The sequence below is a fragment of the Pseudopodoces humilis genome, chromosome 2 (genome assembly GCF_049639895.1).
Source record: "Pseudopodoces humilis isolate 2021_Gansu_Grassland_sample_001 chromosome 2, ASM4963989v1, whole genome shotgun sequence".
NCBI classification, from domain to species: domain Eukaryota; kingdom Metazoa; phylum Chordata; class Aves; order Passeriformes; family Paridae; genus Pseudopodoces; species Pseudopodoces humilis.
Window position 1 is genome coordinate 22,690,085 of NC_142201.1, and position 17,990 is coordinate 22,708,074.

A 17,990-nucleotide genomic window follows, 5' to 3' on the forward strand; every position below is an offset into this window, starting at 1 on the left:
ACACATAAGCAACAACCGAAAAATATTTTTGTATAGCTGGTTTTAAAGTTTTCAGCAGTCATGTTGTATAAAGGGAGTTCAGGGAAGTAATACGAGCAAATGCTAAGATATATAAATTAATCCTCCATATATACTGAATTGCTATCTTTTGTAACTTATGTTTCCTTCTGTTTTCCTTTTAGAGATTTTTAAGTGTGAGAATAACATTTTAAAACTGGATACCGTGTTTTCACTTGCCTGTGGCTAAAATGAAACTGTGAAAATCTAGACAGAATCCATAAGGCCAGCTTCAGCAGAATTGATTAATTTAAATGTAGCTTCTGTATTACTGTCAGCTTTAATTACATATGTAAACTTCTTAATAATGCAGAGGCTCTCCCTCAGTGATTTCTCTGTTCAGGCTTCCCTTCCAAGACCATAAGAGATATTTTTAAGAGTAAGCAAGTGCATTGGGATTCAAGAAAAGGGAGGTAAAAGCCAGCCTGTTGTATCAGAAGAGTGGTGTGACAAGGCTTGATGTTATGCCTTTGAGTCATGTCTTGAGGGAGACTGTATTTGATTGTTCTGATTGAAGCAGCACAGTGGTAAGTTTGGTGTTATGTAGGTGCTCATCCTCTTTTGTCATCGACCTGTTGGATGCTGCTTTTGCAACGAACAGCTTTGTGTGTGAGGACAGTTCTACAAGGTCAATTTGAAAGGAGAGTGTGTGGGTGAGGGTCCGCAGTAATGCAGAGTCCCCAGGCGGGTGCACAGGAGAGCCACTTTATTGCAAAAACCAGGCCTTGTTAAGCAGTTGGTCCATTATCAGTTACATAGTTCTAAATCAGTTTTAAATCATAACAATTCAACCAACAAATTCAGTATACCACGATGTGAACACACAATGGTTATATAACTTGTTTTTCTGCCTCTAATTCAGCTGAGTCTCTTTCCCACAGTCCTTTTCTGCTTAGCCAAAGTAGCTGGCCCAAGCCATGATTTAACAAGGCCTTCCTTTTGTAAACTTTTACTTATTGGAAACAAGAGTGGATCTGAGGAAGCTGCTTAGTAGATCCCTTATGAAGTAAGAGTCAGATGAGACAAATCAAGTCACAAAAGTTCTATTCACCTTTAAGGTCTGAACATCCGTTTTAAAACCATAGAATTTTATTTTGAGTGTCTGAATTCAGTTTTCACTGGGCAACCAAAAAGGCATACGAATGCTGGCCTTTAATTTTAATACTTAGTTTTTAAAGCAAAATAACTTTTTGCAGGAAGGTGTAATGTACTTTCATGTGAGAAAGTAGCACAATCTCTTTATAAGACATTGTCATACAAATACTTATGACTTGCTCTTTACATGTAAATACTGCCACTTAGTGGTAATTCTTGTTTGTGTATCTGGGGGTTTAAGGCACAAGAGAAATAACCCTTCATTAAATAAGGTGATAGTTAACATCAGAATATATTTTTCAACCTGGGAGATGAATCTCTAAGAGTAAATTTGTTCAAATATATTTTAGGATATCAAATTTAGCTATCGCTACTCTTTTTAATTGGGTTTGTATTTCCCATATTGCTTGGGGGCCAGTGAAGTTGATCAGTGTGTTGAATCGTAGACGGTGGTAGTAGTTGTATATTCATAGCTGATTTACCTTCAAATGTACAACAGGTAACATAAATACAGAACATAAAATTGGAATGAGCAAGGACATTATCAGTTAGAGCACATTTTTATACTTATAAAAATCTGGTTTCATTTTTTGTCTTACTGTTTTTTTTAAACTACATAGTATTCTCCCCACTAGCTGAAATCATCTTCAAAATATTTGTTTTCTCACTGTAAAAATGCAGTTATCAGCCCTTTATCCACTAGTGCATCCCAGTAGGTGCTTTTGTTTATGATACAGCCTATATGATCAAAATTATAGGAGATATTTTGTCATTTTTATGCATGGAAAATATCTGTACACATGAATATTACGTTTATGTATGGGTGTCAGTGAGTGTATAGATGTGTGCATATGCACAGCATACACAAATAGCAAAAAGAAGACATGAAGTATTTAAGTTTTTTGAGCATTGTGAGGTAACCTGCTCTCAGGATCAGCAAAGACATTCCTAGAAGGAACACATAATACATAAATGAAAGCATGGTCTGCAGAAGACTTTGGATACACTTGCATATTCCAGATACATAATACTTCACATGAATGATTCTATAGCTGCCTAATTGAGGTTTTTCTGCAGACGTTTTCCTTTGTTCCCATGACTTTGTGTGAAGGGATGAAATACTCACCTCGTCCCTCTGCAGTTAAGCTGCTCTTCAGAAAGAGTGTCTGCCTCATAGCTCGTATTCCCACTGGAGAAAGCAGCCTGCACTTGTACCTTCTTATTAGTACAATTTCTGAAGAGCTAGACTCTTTAATATTTTCTTTTTAGAGACAGAAAAGAGAGGAGGTTTTCTTTGCTCCTTCTGTTCCTTGTTGGTATGTCCTTCTGTTTATCCTTGTTCCTCCCTTTTCACTCATAGTGTACGTTTAAAAATTCTAAATTTTTCTCCAAAACAGTGTGTCTTTGCCTCAGCTGCTGTTTATTTCTTCTCTTTTCCACCTTGATGTTGCTTAACTGAAGACTTAATAACCTTTTCAGTTTCTTGTAAGTACATTCATATAAAATAGATATGCCACTACTTTTAAAAAAGGGCAGTGTCAAGAAGAAAGTTGGGGAGGGGGTTTTAATTTATAAGAATTAAGAATTTTACAGCCTGAAGGCTGTAAAAAGGATTTCCTTTGAACTTTACAGCTGTTACATTTGTAGACCTTTCTCTTTCTGAAAAGCATATACCACTTTTGGGTATAGTATTTTTATCGAAAATTTTTTTCTGGTCTGATTTCTTTATTTTGTGTGGTTTTTGGTTGTTTTTCTCTGTTTTGGTTTGGGTGTTTGGGTTTTTTTGGGGGGATGGGGTTTAATTCCTATGTCCTTTCAGGGAAGCACAAAAGTAATCTGCATGGAATTTTATGGATTTTTTATGGACATATTTCACTCAAAGTTATAAACATTTTAGGTAAAATTAATGACTTCAGTGATCTCTTTTTTTTTTTTCTGGAATGTTATTTACTGTTAATTTTAGTTTATTCAGTTTACATTCCTAAAAAAGAAATTTACCTGTGAGTCTTTCTAGAAACTTGAGAAATGATTATTCTTAAACATATTGGGGATAGTTCTGCACTGTTGCTTAAGCTGGATGTGCCTCATGGCTGTTCTACACAGTGGATTGAAGAGAGAAAGACTAAGTAAGACACAGTAAGTCTAGTTTGCAAAGTGTATCCTTTGTCACTGTAGAATCAAGCAAGAATGTCTTGCAGAACAAATTTTTGTCAGCTGGATTCAAAGCAATCTTTGTTAAATATAACTATAGAGAAACCGCCAGAATACCAAAACAAACGTTGTTAATCTGGCTTATATGAAAAAAGCTTGTCAGGTACTACAGAGATGGATGCTGAATGATGTAGAATGCTAAAGCACATTAACCACTGAGTACTCTTCAGAAGTTTCACAAAATTATCTTGTAGCTTATCTTTGTAACCAGAGTAGATTCTTTATTTCATGTTTTAAAATTACATTCAACCTTATCAATTAGCACTTACCTCTATTTCAGCTTTTATCTTGAAAATTCAGAGCAGCGAATATTTTGTAGCAGTTTGAAGGGGAACAGTCTATTCTTATTTTTTTGCATTGCAATTTATCTTCAAAGAAGTTATCTAGAATTTCAGGTGAATATCTGATAGTCATAAAAAAGTAATGATAAAAATTAATTTAAGATATTAACATTTTGTAGCATCTGCTACAAAATGGTTAGTATATTTACTCAGAAATATTTAGTATTCAGAAATAAATAGTACTTCAGAAATATTTAGTATGTCTGAAATACTAAATAGTCTGTTTCATGACTAGTAAGAGGAAACACAGGTCATGATCTTATGGCACAAACAAACATCTTCAAAAAGAACGTGAGCTTCTTCCAAGTTTTTGTGTAGTTAGAAGATACATATTTCTTGATTGAAATTAAGGAAGCAGTTAATGTGGTGGTAATAAATTTTATTTTCTAGTGCAGCTAGGGTCTTCAAGTTACATTGGCCTTAATTCAGAGTTTCCCTCTTGCTTGAATAAAACCACAGTAAGAGTCAGCTGCTTCATTTGCATAGCTACTTAAATGAGTATGATTAAGTTGAATGATGGGTACATTTTTTTTTTAATTTGGGAGAGGAAGAAATACCTAATTTTAAAAGATGACAGAGCTTTGCTATTATTCATAATTCCATAATCCTGATCTAGGTAGCTGCTAGATGGCAGTAGTGTAAAGCAGCACTGTATGTAAAAATTCAGTATGCTTGATTTGGAAAATAAGAGTTTATATTTTTTAGATAAATTCATGATAGAAATTAGTGATGTAGTCTTTGCACTTTAGGAATGTAGTTTCAAGAACCTTGAAGCACACTGGATGCAGTGTGCCTAACTCTTCTGACAGTTTTGTTGGAGTAATTTAGCTTTTGCCATAGTAAACTGAAGCTTAAGGAAATTCAAGTCGTAATTCTTCATTTGAGGCCTTAGCTGACTGTATAGTTCCTCTTCCTTTATCTTAACTATTTTTATAAATCAAGGCTAAGGCTTAAAAAAACAACCAACCAGAAAAAAAAAAAATCCCAAAAGTTACCTTTAAAATATTTCAAAGAATCATAGAATATGCTGAGTTGGAAGGGACCCGTTAGAATCATCAAATCCAACTCCTGGCCTGGCCCACGACATCCTCAGAAGTCACACCATGTACCTGAGAGCATTTTCTAAGCGCTTTTTGAGCTTTCTCAGGCTTGGTGCAGTGATCACTTCCTTGGGAGCCTGTTCCAGTGCTCAACCACCCTCTGGATCTAAAACCTTTTACTGATATTCAACCTAAACATTCCATGACTCAGGTTCATGACGTTTCTTTGAGTCCTCTCACTGGTCACAAGAGAGAAGAGAGCAGTGCCTGACCCTGTGCTTCCCCTTGTGAAGGTGTTGAAGACCACAATGAAGTCTCCCCTCAGTCTCCTCCAGTCTGAACAGAACAAGTGCCCTCAGCCCCTCCTCATACAGCTTCCCCTCCAAAATCTTCACCATCTTCATTGCCCTGCTTGAAACACTCAGGTAGCTTGGTGTCTTTTTTACATTGTGGTGCCGAAAACTGCACACAGGGCACAAAGCGAGGCTGCATCAGCACAGAGTAGGGTGGAACAGGTAATCTTCCCTGCATTCTCAGAAAAAAGAGCTTGAATTAGTATTACTTCTAAAGGTGATTGTTGTTCATCTTAATGCATTTGTTCAGGAGGATGTTACCATTTCGATTGGAGAAAATTCTTCCTCTCACAAACACTCAGAGTTGTTTTTGGTGCAAGTTAGAAATCATGTGCGGTGGCCATTTGTGACTATATTTTTTGTCATATTTTACTAGAATTTCTTTTTAAATGTGATACGGTATTCTTTCTTATTCTGTGCTGTGATTTCAATTTCTCTTGAATTGGTGAGCACATTTTCAAAGTTTCATCTTCTGACTTGCTGCTGGGGAAGGGTAATATATTCAAAATGAGAGCACATTATTTTCTCAAGTGTACATTTAAACCTAAGTCAAGGGAGTGAAGCCAGGCAAATTCTACATGGGCATTTTTAAAAAAAAAAGTTCACATTTCTGGGAGAAATTATTTCAGAATATTCTTCTTTTCAAATGTAATTTGGTCTTAGTAAACATAACAGTTTCATTATTTTCATGTCTTTATAGAATTTGAGCTAAAATTAGCTAGAAATACAATGGTTTTATCCTCACCTTACCATAGAAAACTATGACTAAGAATGTCTTTAAAATATATCACAAAAAGTACTGCCTGCTTACCTCACACTTGCTGAACTACATCCTGTAAACATTTTAAATAACTAAAAATACAAAATGTTTCCCTTTTAATGAATACTGTGGAAGTGATGACAAATTAGATTTCAGTACTGTTTGGAAAACTTTACTTAGATTGTAAAACAAATCTTTATGTATGTCCAACTGTTTACTGATTTCAACTACTACTTCCTTAAAAGCTCCCTCCTTCCCTTTTTTTTTTCCTAAATGAAACTTTGTTTTGCAGAAAAGACCATTATGCTTCTCTTCTGCTGGGCCTGTCAGAAGTAGTCCATGAATTCCCAGGGTCTGCGGCTTACAGAATGAAAAACACTGTTAATAATTCAAAACAATGTATAGTGTAATGGGTAGAGTACCACAGCACCAACTGGGAAATTCAGTGCACAGATATTTTCTGAGACAGGAAGTTTCTTACTTTGCATATATCTCTGTTCCAGGAGAATTGGAGAACATCATCAAAGCAGTCTGTTTAGATCTTGTTTCTTATTTCTGTTTCTTTGTACAGTAAATATGTAGGTGTATGTTGTGTACTTGTTACACATGTGTTTGGTTTTTCCTAATACTGCTATTTCAGTTTCACTTTGATCTACTTTGATTGTTTGTTTTGTGTGTTTTGTTTTTTTTTTTTCCTTCTTTTACAACCAGAACATGGACTCTTTGTGGCACTCCTGAGTACCTTGCGCCAGAAGTTATACAAAGTAAAGGCCATGGAAGAGCTGTGGATTGGTGGGCCCTAGGAATTCTTATATTTGAGATGTTGTCAGGGTAAGTGATAATTACTGTATCACCGCAATATTATGTAATTCAGAATTATTTGCTATTGTAAAAATTTACGTTTACAATATTTGGATTAGCAAATTTGCACTAAATTTATTATTGATATACCAGTTTAATTTCTGGCTTTGAAGAAAGGAATTGGGAAGCTTTACAAAAGAACATATATCACTGTTATAGGCATGTTTTAGGGTTTTGGGTTAATTGGCTTTGTTTCTTGGTTTGGGTTTTCTGTTTGGTCTGGGTTTGTTTGTTTGTTTGTTTTTTACTTAAGACTTTAACAGCTTCTCTTTTCCTTATATGTTTTTGGAAATTCAGGTTTTGCCAAAGTTTAGATTTTTATTCACAAGATCCTTTATATTTAATGGGTAAAGAACAGGACTACTTCTGTGATTAATTTCCAGTGTAGGGAAATCCTAGTTACAGTGGGATCTTCAGTCCGTAAAAATGCACAGTGGCAAGTTGGAAGACTTTTATTAATACAGTTTGTATTATGACTGAGCACTAGTTTCCTTTAAACCAGAGGAAGAACAGGGAAAAGCCTTATAGGTCTGTTTGAAATCAGTTTGCTCAAATGCTACTTTTGGTGTTTTGGAATTTGTTTAATAAGCAATGTTTTCAGAAAATTCAAATTCATACTGAAGAAACAGTTTCTGGCATTAATGTAATTAACTGTTCATGACTTTTAAGATAAAAATCGTTGTCTCAATTTGCTCTGATTTCAAAAAATATTTTTTTCAGTAAAGTAAATAATTGATTTAGGTAGAATGTGAAATTGTACTTAAGTGCTAAACAAGGCATCTGCATGGTTTATGGCTTTCCTTTTTTTTTTGTCTTGGCTGTGTTGTTTGAGGATACTTGAAAAAAAAGATTTGGATTTTTGAAAGGAATTGGCTTTGCAGTGTTTAATGCTATAGGAAGCAAGGCTTTCATAGCTTCTGAAGAAACAGTATATTTCATCAGTTTTATTTCATAGTTCTTAGAGCTTCTGCCTGGTACCTGACTCAGTGTGCTCTACACCTTCTTGGTCTCCAGGTGTATCAGGTGTTGTCTGTGGCTTTTCCTTATAAATCTGCAGCCTTGTAGAATGATCAGAACAAAGTGTCCTTGCTTGGATTTATTCATCCTTTTCTCTGTGCGGTACTGTAATTTCAAAGTGACTGGTGACTCTTCCAGTGTTTGGACAAGCTTGTAAGTTTGCCTGAGCAAGTAGTTCCCCTGATGGATGGGTGGTCACTTCAGAGCTCTAATCCACTGCATGTACTGCTGTGAAGTTCACCTAATAGCAACACAACTTTACCCCAGAACAGCATTGCTACCCACTGCTTGCTTTCTTAGTGTCCTGAAGGCTTGCATATACATTGACTTTGAATCCCACAGCAGTTTGTGGACAGAAAAGCAACAAAAATATATAATAGTTGCTGGCTGATCCAGGCTGGCTGGTCTAATATGAAGTTGTTATTTATGTAGGCTGATCTGTATAGAGAACAGGCTTCACCTTTCTTCCATTGCTTCCTGTAAGGTGAGAGGCCCAAGCTGGTCAAAAGAGTACTTCTCAGAGAGATGAAAGATTCTCAGAGAGAAAAAACGAGATTCCCAGCAAGCTTGTTGCCACTGCTTTTGATTCTAGACAGCAGGAAGACTGTACGTAAAAGTGTCTGGGCTGTAATGTGAGCACAGGCGCTGCAGTTACCCAGCTGTGATTTACCTTCCTGCCATGGGTTTCAGTGGGACCACTCTCTGTTAGGTCTGTGTGGTCTCAGTGTAACTGAATATTTGGCCTTTTTTACTTGAATGCCATATAGAGATGTTGATAGGATTCTCTCCATTAGCCTAATGGAAATGTGGGTTACAAAGTTAACATACTGAATACAGGTGGCAATCAAGCAAGATATTTGGAGTCATTGAGACCTCAAGACTGCAGGGTGCTGAAGTATGACTGCTGTGTATTCTACTGAAATATGACTGGTATATATTGTTCATAAAAAAGGGAGCAGCTGTGCTCCTATATAAGAACTTCTGCATCATGACACTATATGCCTCAAGGGGTGAGACCTGGATTTCAGGATGGTGGGATGGCCGGGAGGTGGCCTAATACAAGCACATTGGCTTTTAGAGACTTGTAACCAGTAGATATCTTACACTTTCCTGAAAGTCAAGTGAGGTTTTATATAGGCTGACTGACAGAGCAGCTGTCTGCTGTGTGTGATTTTCTAAGGTTTTTTTTACTACAGTACTTGTATAGACATGCTCTTCATAATGACTGAATGCTGCTTTAGATAGGGACTCCATCCAATACTAAAAAATAAAACACAGCAGCATTCAGTCATTTTCCAAAGCTGGAAAAGGAACTCCTTATAAGCTTGTTTGTCTGGGGTGTTTGCATTTTGAGGTTTGTTTTGGTGGGGGGAGGGATTTGTTGGTTTGGGTTTTTTTTAAATGGGGATATAGGTAGATAGTACTTTGGATTTTTTTTTTTTAGGAGATGAAAGGAAGGCAGAGATTATAGCTTGTATGTGTTTCCTTTAGATGGGAAGGTTGTCGCAATGAATGTATTATGCTTTTAGCATTTTATCAGCTTTTTACTTTTCTTGGCAATTGTGTTTTGAAGCACTTTCCCTCACCAGCTCAAGATATGGCTAGATATTTACTATCAAGGCTTTTATTACAGAAACAGTCCTAGTTAACTTTTTCATTGAAATTCAAAGAAGATTTAAGAAATCTGAAAATATTTTGAAGGTGAACAAAACCTGAGTTCAAGACTAAGTTATTGTCTGCAAGTAAATTAATGTAAGACATTTGATAGTTATTTCCTGAAGTTAGTCTCTCTGAAGCCCAAAAGCAATTGAAAATAATTGGTAGGTGTGTGTAAGGAAATGGCCTCTCTAAAAACAAACAAACAAACCCACACCTTCCTGTTCTGCAGTGTCTTATTTCCCCAGTTTAATCTCCAGAGGCCCGTGGAATTCTTCTACACAAGCTAGGTTTAAGGCAAGGTCCTGTTTAGGTTTAACATAGCAAGATACAGAAAGGGGAAGGAACAGGGAGAAGCAAGGGTGAAAAGAAATCTTAACAGATGAACAACACCAAGTTCATAGAGTTAATCTAAACAAGCTAAACAAACTGTCAATACAAGAGTTGGAACATCTGTTCATTTTGAGTAAATGAGTTCTGTTACAATTTGAGGCAGAGAAAAATATGCTTGTTACTTAACATTAGGTATGTCATAATTCTACTGTTATCAGATACGCAGCTAATATGAATTTTGTGTATTAATGTGGGCTTCACTTTTTTTGTTTTTGCTTTGGTGGTCATATGTGATGTGCTGTTCTGCCATTTTAGGTAGGTTAATGGTTCCTGTCTGCAGTTTCATATTCTCAGACGTGTGTGTTTTCCCTAGAGGTCTTACAACTTCTGTTCTTCAGACTGCCTTTGAGACTTTACGTCCATGCCATTGTTATGCTTCAGTTAGCAAAAGGAATGGTTTGCAGCTGTTCTCCCATTTACAGAGATGATATTTTTTGTAGCTTCTTTGCAGTTGGTGAAAAGGCAGCTGTTTATATTTGTGTTGTGTAGTAAAGAAAGTCTGAAACTCAAGGGGATTTTTGTTGATTTATTAGATAGCTTTCAGCACAATACTTGCATTATTTCGTCTAAAATCTGTGCTGTGTTGAAGGTTGACATTTACAAAAAGCATCAAAATCAAGTTACTTGGTTTGTCCATTAGAAAACTCTGTAATCTTTCAAAGCTGTTCTCATTTTACATACAGTTCAAATACACTTTAAGTAGAATTGCCATAAAATCACTATATAGCCATGTGTGATTTAAATTTTTCTCAAGACCTCTAAACATAGTAATTTTGGATTTTCAAAATGGGAAAACAAAGAGCAATTTAAACATGTAAATATGAAAAAAAATTATATGTACTTCTATTCTTCTTGATTTCACACCTCAGTGATGTACAGTAATAGGCTTACTGCAGCTGGCAGCTTTGTAATACGCAGTTGCAAAATATCATTCTAATTGTTTATGCATTTATAGATTCTAATACCTAATAACAAATAGAAAATTGAGTTTGTTGACTTGCTCTGGAGAATGTGAATGATACTTATATTGCTTGGCTAAAGAATAAATTTACATGATAGTCTTTCTTATGTGTGAAAAACCTGTGCGTGTTAAATAGCAATCACGTTTTTCTTGTTCTTTAGTGTCAAAGCAGGAATTTTTAATAACACAATTATTATTCCTGAGATTCTTCTACTTTCCAGTTAGCTTGAAAGTAGTTTTTCATAAAGAAAGTACTCTGGCTTTCTGAACACCAACAAGAAATGTCCTTTAGTCTTTCCCTAACCAGGTAGTTTAGTCATGCTTTTCAGTGCTTTGAATTACTACTTTTTTTTTACTATAAGCCTACAGACACCTTTACTTAATAATTCTGATGGAATTTGATTTTTTGGGGGGGCTGAATTTTACAGTATTTCAAAGGGTATGCTAATCCACTTGATCATCAGCTGAATAATGAAGAAATAAATACTTATGAAAACGTAATTGAAATAATAGTACTTGTTGAGAAATAAGCTAGTTTGAGTACCATAAAATGAAAAAAAGAGCCTGAAGTGAAGAAGTGTTGTTTTCATCCTTGTTTTTATGCTACCAGTGATTTCCAAAGCCTCAAGCACTGTATTTGTGTGTGTATGCATGCAGTTAAGTTCTCCAAGAAATTACAAAATGTTAGAGAGATGTGAAAATATTTTAAATAAACTGTAATAGTGGTTGGATGTTATTAATATGGTCAGCACTCAAAACCTGTGGGTGTTTTTAATTCTGTAGGGGTTTGGAGGCAGAATCATAGTAAGAGGGTTGCTTTGGTCATGTTGTGGAGGGCAAAGCAGGACTGAGAGATGGAATGAGTTACTTCATTCCCTTGGAAGGTTTCCTGTGGTAACTTTTAAGAACATGACTGACACTCAGAAAGCTGTTGGCCCTTGTGCTCAGCTGCCTGTGCTGGCTGTACTGATGCACCTCTTGCAACAATTGGGGATGTACTATACTAGAAAAGGAAGTACAGTAGAAAACGGTTCTTACTCTAGCTGTACAAAACAAAGTAATGTCTCTGTTAGCTCATAAATTCAAAAAGAACTTTATAGAAAATATAAATGTAGAATTTTAATTACATGTTATTTTACTATTCATCATGGGGAAGATTGTGAAATGCAAACTTTATCTGTCCCACACAGAAAGCCAGCTGCACTTGGAGAATTGTGAGCAGTCTGACTGTTTCAAAAACCTTATCTAGCAAAACATATATTCAAGAAGTACAAGAAATAACTGAACTGGATAGTGTATTTATGTGAAGGTCCTTTAATACCTTAGACAGAAACTGGTAAATAAGGGTGTGCCTTTAGTTACAGGACAAGATCAAAAATGGTAATGGGTCTTTTGGAGAGTATATCCCTGGGCTTTAGAGATAAAGGCAAGGTATTTTTTACTTTTAACACTGAAAATTGGTTTCATAAATTATATTTTTACTGCAACTATGTAACAATTTTATATTTTTCTATTCATCTATTTAAATTTTAATTCTGCATTCAGTGTGTGGCATACAAAAATGTTTTCTGTATTACAATGGCAGCCTTAAATTGTTCTTCAGGATACTATTTGATTGGTAGTGTCCTGTCAAAATGAACAATATAATCAGTTATTTCTGAGGGGAATTACTATAACATAATACCGCTTATAAGATTTTTAGAACTTCTTCTGACATCTGAAATTCTTCTGTATTAAAATAGGTTTCCTCCATTTTTTGATGACAATCCATTTGGTATATATCAGAAGATTCTTGCTGGCAAAATAGATTTCCCGAGGCATTTGGATTTATATGTAAAGTAAGTCCATGAATCCCTCTTTTCTATTCTAAACACCTTCTGAGCACTGTTTCTAAAAAATCTTTTTAGACCTGTTTTCAGATTCTGTTTTTCTGAAACATCATGTTGGAAAATATTTTATATTACATTTACACTTTTAGTCCAAATAAACTTATATATTTGGTAGACTTAAAAGTGGTGATGCAGTTGCAAGATAATCTCTGACTCTTTTCTGTTTGTTAGGGGATATTAAATGCTTTTCCACCTTGTGCAAGCCCCATTGACTTGTACTGTAAAAAGGTCAAGAGGAGAAATATGAGATGATAGTCTGAGTAAAAATTAGGAGAGCAGGAAGAGAACACTAAACTGTTTCTATCTATAGATACATAACACTTAAATAACTCACGGTGTAATTACTTGAGAGAACTCTGCTAGTTCAGAAGTTCTAGTGTAAAATCAACTTACATTTATTGGCAGGGGCCCAGTTCAATATGCAGTATTGCATATGCATGATATGTGGGTTTATTTCTCAGTATTTAGCAATTGTTAAAGGTATATTGCAGATGAAATAGGGTTTTTTTTCCTATTTAAAAATTCCATAACTTAAATTATTTTTAGTAAACATTAAACAGAGGAAATGCGAATATAAATGTGAAGTTTCTCCTAAGAACCTGAGATAGCTGAGTGGATGAGTGAAGACAGGAAGTTATTCCTATGTTAATCATTCATGATGTTTTGATAGTGACCTTGAGAGGTACTTGCTTAGTGTCACTACTGGGTGAAGAATTAAAAGCAAAACTAACCATTTGAGAAAGACTGCTTGCTTGTTTGTTTGTTTTGCTTTTTCATTCAGGCTTCCACTCAATCATTGGGTGCAGTGAATGAAGCATGTCTTCATCCCCTTAGGCTCACTATGGGGAGACTAGTGTCTCGTATTTTATCTCTTTGTAACAGTTTTCTCCTAGGAGCTCCACACTGTTTCCAGTTTAGTGTAGTCTCATTGTCTGGTCTTCCTAATCCAATTGGTCTTGGAAAGAAAACTGATTATTGCTTGTAGTGTTCTGTGTACTGAAGTATAATATTATGATCAGAAGCTGGAACACCTCAAATTAGGTTATCATCCTAACAACCCATCCAGTATACTGAAAGTAGTTACAGAGACTTATATGGTCACCCTTGAGCTCCTTTTATTCAGGCTAAACAATTCCAGCTTCCTCAGCTACTCCTTGTAGGACTTACCTTCCAGACCCTTCACCAGCTCCATTGCCCTCTTCTGGACATGCTCCAGCATCTTAAAGTGAGTGGCTCAGAACATCTCTTTCTTAAAGTGAGTGGCCCAGAGCTGGACACAGGAGCACACTAGGTGTGGCCTCACCACTGGCAAGTAGAGGGGGGACCATCACTGTTCTGTCCTGCTGGCCACACTACTTCTGTGGCTTCACTTGCTTTCTGCAGTGAGTTGTGAGCACAATGTCTTGGCTGTCAGCCCCCTCTGGGTAGTCTTCTAACATCTCTGCATCATTAGCTTAAAGCAAGTGCCAAGATTATTTTGCCCAAGGAAGGCAGCCTGCTTCTTACCTTCTATCCCATCTGTTTTCTCTCTCTCCTTCCAGTAAGTCAGTATTTCAGCCAGAAAGAAGGCTATCCTGGGTCCTAAATTCAGACTTTGTGTGATGTATCAGTGCTATGCAGTGTTTTAATTCTCTGTTCTGAGGCAGCAAAACTATTTCCCCTTCTGAGCTCTGAGAACACTTTTCTCCCTAGGCATATGTACTACTTGAGCTTATGGGCACTCAAGTTTTTTACTCACCTACTCCCTATCACCCTCCCATACTTTTTACTTTCTGAATTCGTACCACTTCTGCTTTCCCTCCTGCTGCATGAATGTCATTCTTTCTTACTGCTTTTTTAAACTTTTCCATGCAAAGCCAGTTTTGGAAAACTCCAAAAGAAATGTCAATGTTACAACATTTTACTGATTGTTGGTCTGAAGAGACCTTCATGTAGAGTTTGTTTCTTCAAATACATACACCAACATATCTATTGAATTGATTTTAACATAATTTTTAAATAATTTTTTAGAACCAATGTAATAAAGAAGTTCTAAACCATCTATTATTTGTTTCAGTTCAATGGATATTTCAGTTACATGGTCCAATGTAGCAATTATCATCTTTAGTGACAACACTATCACCAAATAAGCTCATCCCTTAACTGTTTTATGATGAATTTTTGAAGCATACCAAGAGTGATCCATGAAATGTTGTCTGGTTTTATGGGAATAGGAAAGTATCTTTGACCATGAACTCTGTGAATCTCTTTTTGGATTTCTGTATTTCTTTTCAGTCCTATTTCTGTTTTAAGTGTGCTTATAGTCATCCTTGTAGCCTCTTCCATAAGGATTGGTCATCTTTGTGAAGGAGAAAGGGGTATTTCTGTGAAGGTGACTGTAAAAAGAGTTGGTCCCATGATTTAATCTAATTCAAATATTGATTGTCTGGAATAATCATGAGAGTTTTAAAAATTGCATTCTATGAGGTCTTTTTTATTTATCTGATAATATAATTTTTTTTCCAGTTGAATTTTAGAATTGCAAATGTAAAATGCAACAGCTTTTTAAAGTAGCTAAAGTCTAGCACATTCAGTTCATGTTTTTTTCTGCACGCACTTTCGTGATTTCAAGGATAGGTGACACAATGCTATTTTTGGGAGGGATAGTAGACATTACAGGTAGGAATGGAGAGAGACAGGTGTGTCACTGTTATGTTTGTGTTCTTTCCTGTAAAGAAAACTGTTGACTTTGTTGTTTGTAACTTTTCATATTGTTCAAAACTGTAACTAGCCATGCTCTTTAATCTCCAGCACTATGTGCTGTCGTCTGTCAGGACTACTTGAGATTATAGGAATAAGGATGGTTAAACTTTTGTTCTTTCTTGTCATTGGCACTTTATGCAATTAGTCCAGAATGACATTTTTCTAAAATCAAATAGCAAAATAATCTTTGAGATAAAATATAACTGTTTATAGAAATAAAAAACCAGATTTCTTCCAGCTCATAAGTAATCAAGCTAATTATATTAATTATGATAGTTTTGGTTTATGTCATAGTTGTTTGGGGCTTAATATTTGAAGTATTTTGCTATTAAAATGGAAGAGTTTTATGTCTCTAAACTTTCTTTAATCTTTTATAATTTTGATTTAGCTTTATGTAGAACTGTTCAATGAACCAGTTTCTTGGTCAGGCTTTTTGTTTTCAATGAAATTATAAATGTTGCTGGTTTTAAGCATCTGACTAGCTCTTCCATGGTTTCCCTTGGTATTTAGCATAAAGATGAGGGTACGGTTTTATCTGCTTTTTTAATATATATTAATGTTGAGTTCTGACAAACAGATTAGAGATTCATTTTGAGATTTGGAATGCCCAGCGAAATGCCAAAATACAAAGACCTAAATGGTGCTATCTGGCAAGGGGCAGGGGAGGAGAGAGTTTTTTTTTCCTTTGTTTCCTGTAAGAGTCTAAAAGAAATCTGCAAGAATTTCTTTTAATTCTGTTAAATTGTTTAATCTTCATTATCCTAAAATATGGGGGAACAAATGGGTCAAAGGGAAGCATGTCTATCTTCCGTAACACTTGACAAATATAAATTACTTCTGTTTAACAGAGAACATGTTTTCTTTACTTCAGAGACCTTATTAAGAAGTTGCTTGTGGTTGACAGAACAAGACGACTAGGAAATATGAAGGTAAAATCTTTGCTGTAACACAGAACAAGATTGAAAGAATTCTATAGGAAAGATATATATATATGGACCAACTCTTTATAGAGTTTTTGTTTTTATAAGTATGAAACAGATACATTTTCCCACACATTACTGTGGTTAAGCGGTCCTAAATGCAGAGTTTAAGCTGTGTATTTCTGTTTTTCTGAAAATCATTCTCCTATTTGGATTAATGCTATCCTTCATTATGATTTCCCTCTCTCCTCACCACCACCCCCACCACTACCCTGTTCATTAATGTGAAAACCTAGATTAGACCAGAAACACGGTCCTGTAGTGCAGAGTGCCAGCTCATTTGATACTTTTTTTTGGGGAGGTGTTAATCCCAGAAGGAGCAATAATGAAATTGGAAGTTTAAAAATTATTTTTAGGAGTATAAGGATTGTTGTAGTACTGTGATACCTGGTCATTGTCTTGGAGGGGCTGATTAAACACAGTCAAAACTCTTCCACCAAGAATTATTTACTCTAATAGGAAGAGTTTTATGAAGCCTATAGATACTGAAATTAGGTTGTATAATCTTTCAATACTTTAGAGACACCTAAAGTTTCTATTTCTCTGGCCAAGGGGTGTTAGAGGATTGCTCTTTGGCCCAAAGCACATTGAATGGTAAGCATAGGTGAAGAAGGTAAAAGATGTACAATCATCCACGATTTTCTTAACATATTGATATAAATGATTTAAGCAGCTGTGCAATGTTTTCTTTTGGAGCATTTTTATGGCACAAACTTAGACTAGTAAGAGAAAACAGGAAATAATGTTTTTCTTATCCTTCAGCATCCTTTGTAGTGTTCTTTCAGGGGGATTTCTTAAGCTGAAAACTTTTAAACTCATTTACTAGTGAAAACCTTTATATCTTTGGACAGTTATGAAGGAAAACAAGAACAAAAGAAAATCTTGACTTATTCAAACATGAGCTTTGGTAAATGTGTTTGACTGTGCTTTGTGTTGTTTTGGGGGATTTTTTTAGTCCGTGGTTGCTTAGGTTTGTTTTGGGGTTTTCTCTACAATTGACTAAAATGCTTAAATCAAAAACCATTCTAATTGAGAGCAGATTCTGGGGTGGGAGCATTAGGTCAGACTTATGTCTGATCCTTTTCCATGATCATAGTTGGTTTAAAAAGATGCAAATCCCACTGAACGTTTTCTGGGTGAAACATTCACTCAAATCTGCTTTTGAGGGCACTAGATACTGTTATCCTTGATGCCTCATTGGATATGAGCATGGATAGTCTCACTCCACATAAATCTGAAAAAATCTAAATATTTGATAATGCTTTGTTTTGTGGAGCTGTACCTGGTATAATTTTGAGTGCTGTGCTGTGATCAGGCTTGAGACAGAGAACCAGCTGGTTTTCCCCAGTGCTTAATGCCTTCAAAACAAATCAGTGCTTTAAACAAGCTTAATCGTGAAAAAGAGACATTTTTATTTCTTACATACATAAATAAAACAGGCACCCCAGAGAGAATAATCTCTACAAGGCAAATACACCTTTAACTGTATATTTAAAATGAAAACAAATTTTAATATATTTACTTTTGTAACAGTACTGAGAACCTCTTGCTGTCAGCATAAAATGTCTGTAATATTTGAAAAAAACTCTCTGCTTCCTAGACATTATTTTTATTTAAAACACCATCAACCCTCA

The 17,990-nt window shown here is 35.4% G+C and overlaps 1 protein-coding gene across 1 annotated transcript in view; it reads left to right on the plus strand.

Annotated features, from left to right (window-relative positions):
- PRKX (protein kinase cAMP-dependent X-linked catalytic subunit) overlaps positions 1 to 17,990 on the plus strand; it is a 57,798-nt gene that overhangs the window by 32,079 nt on the left and 7,729 nt on the right. The window contains exons 4-6 of the mRNA XM_005516840.3: positions 6,569 to 6,688; positions 12,488 to 12,583; positions 16,248 to 16,305. Coding sequence (XP_005516897.2) covers positions 6,569 to 6,688; positions 12,488 to 12,583; positions 16,248 to 16,305 — 274 coding nt within the window. The remainder of the gene's footprint in view (positions 1 to 6,568; positions 6,689 to 12,487; positions 12,584 to 16,247; positions 16,306 to 17,990) is intronic.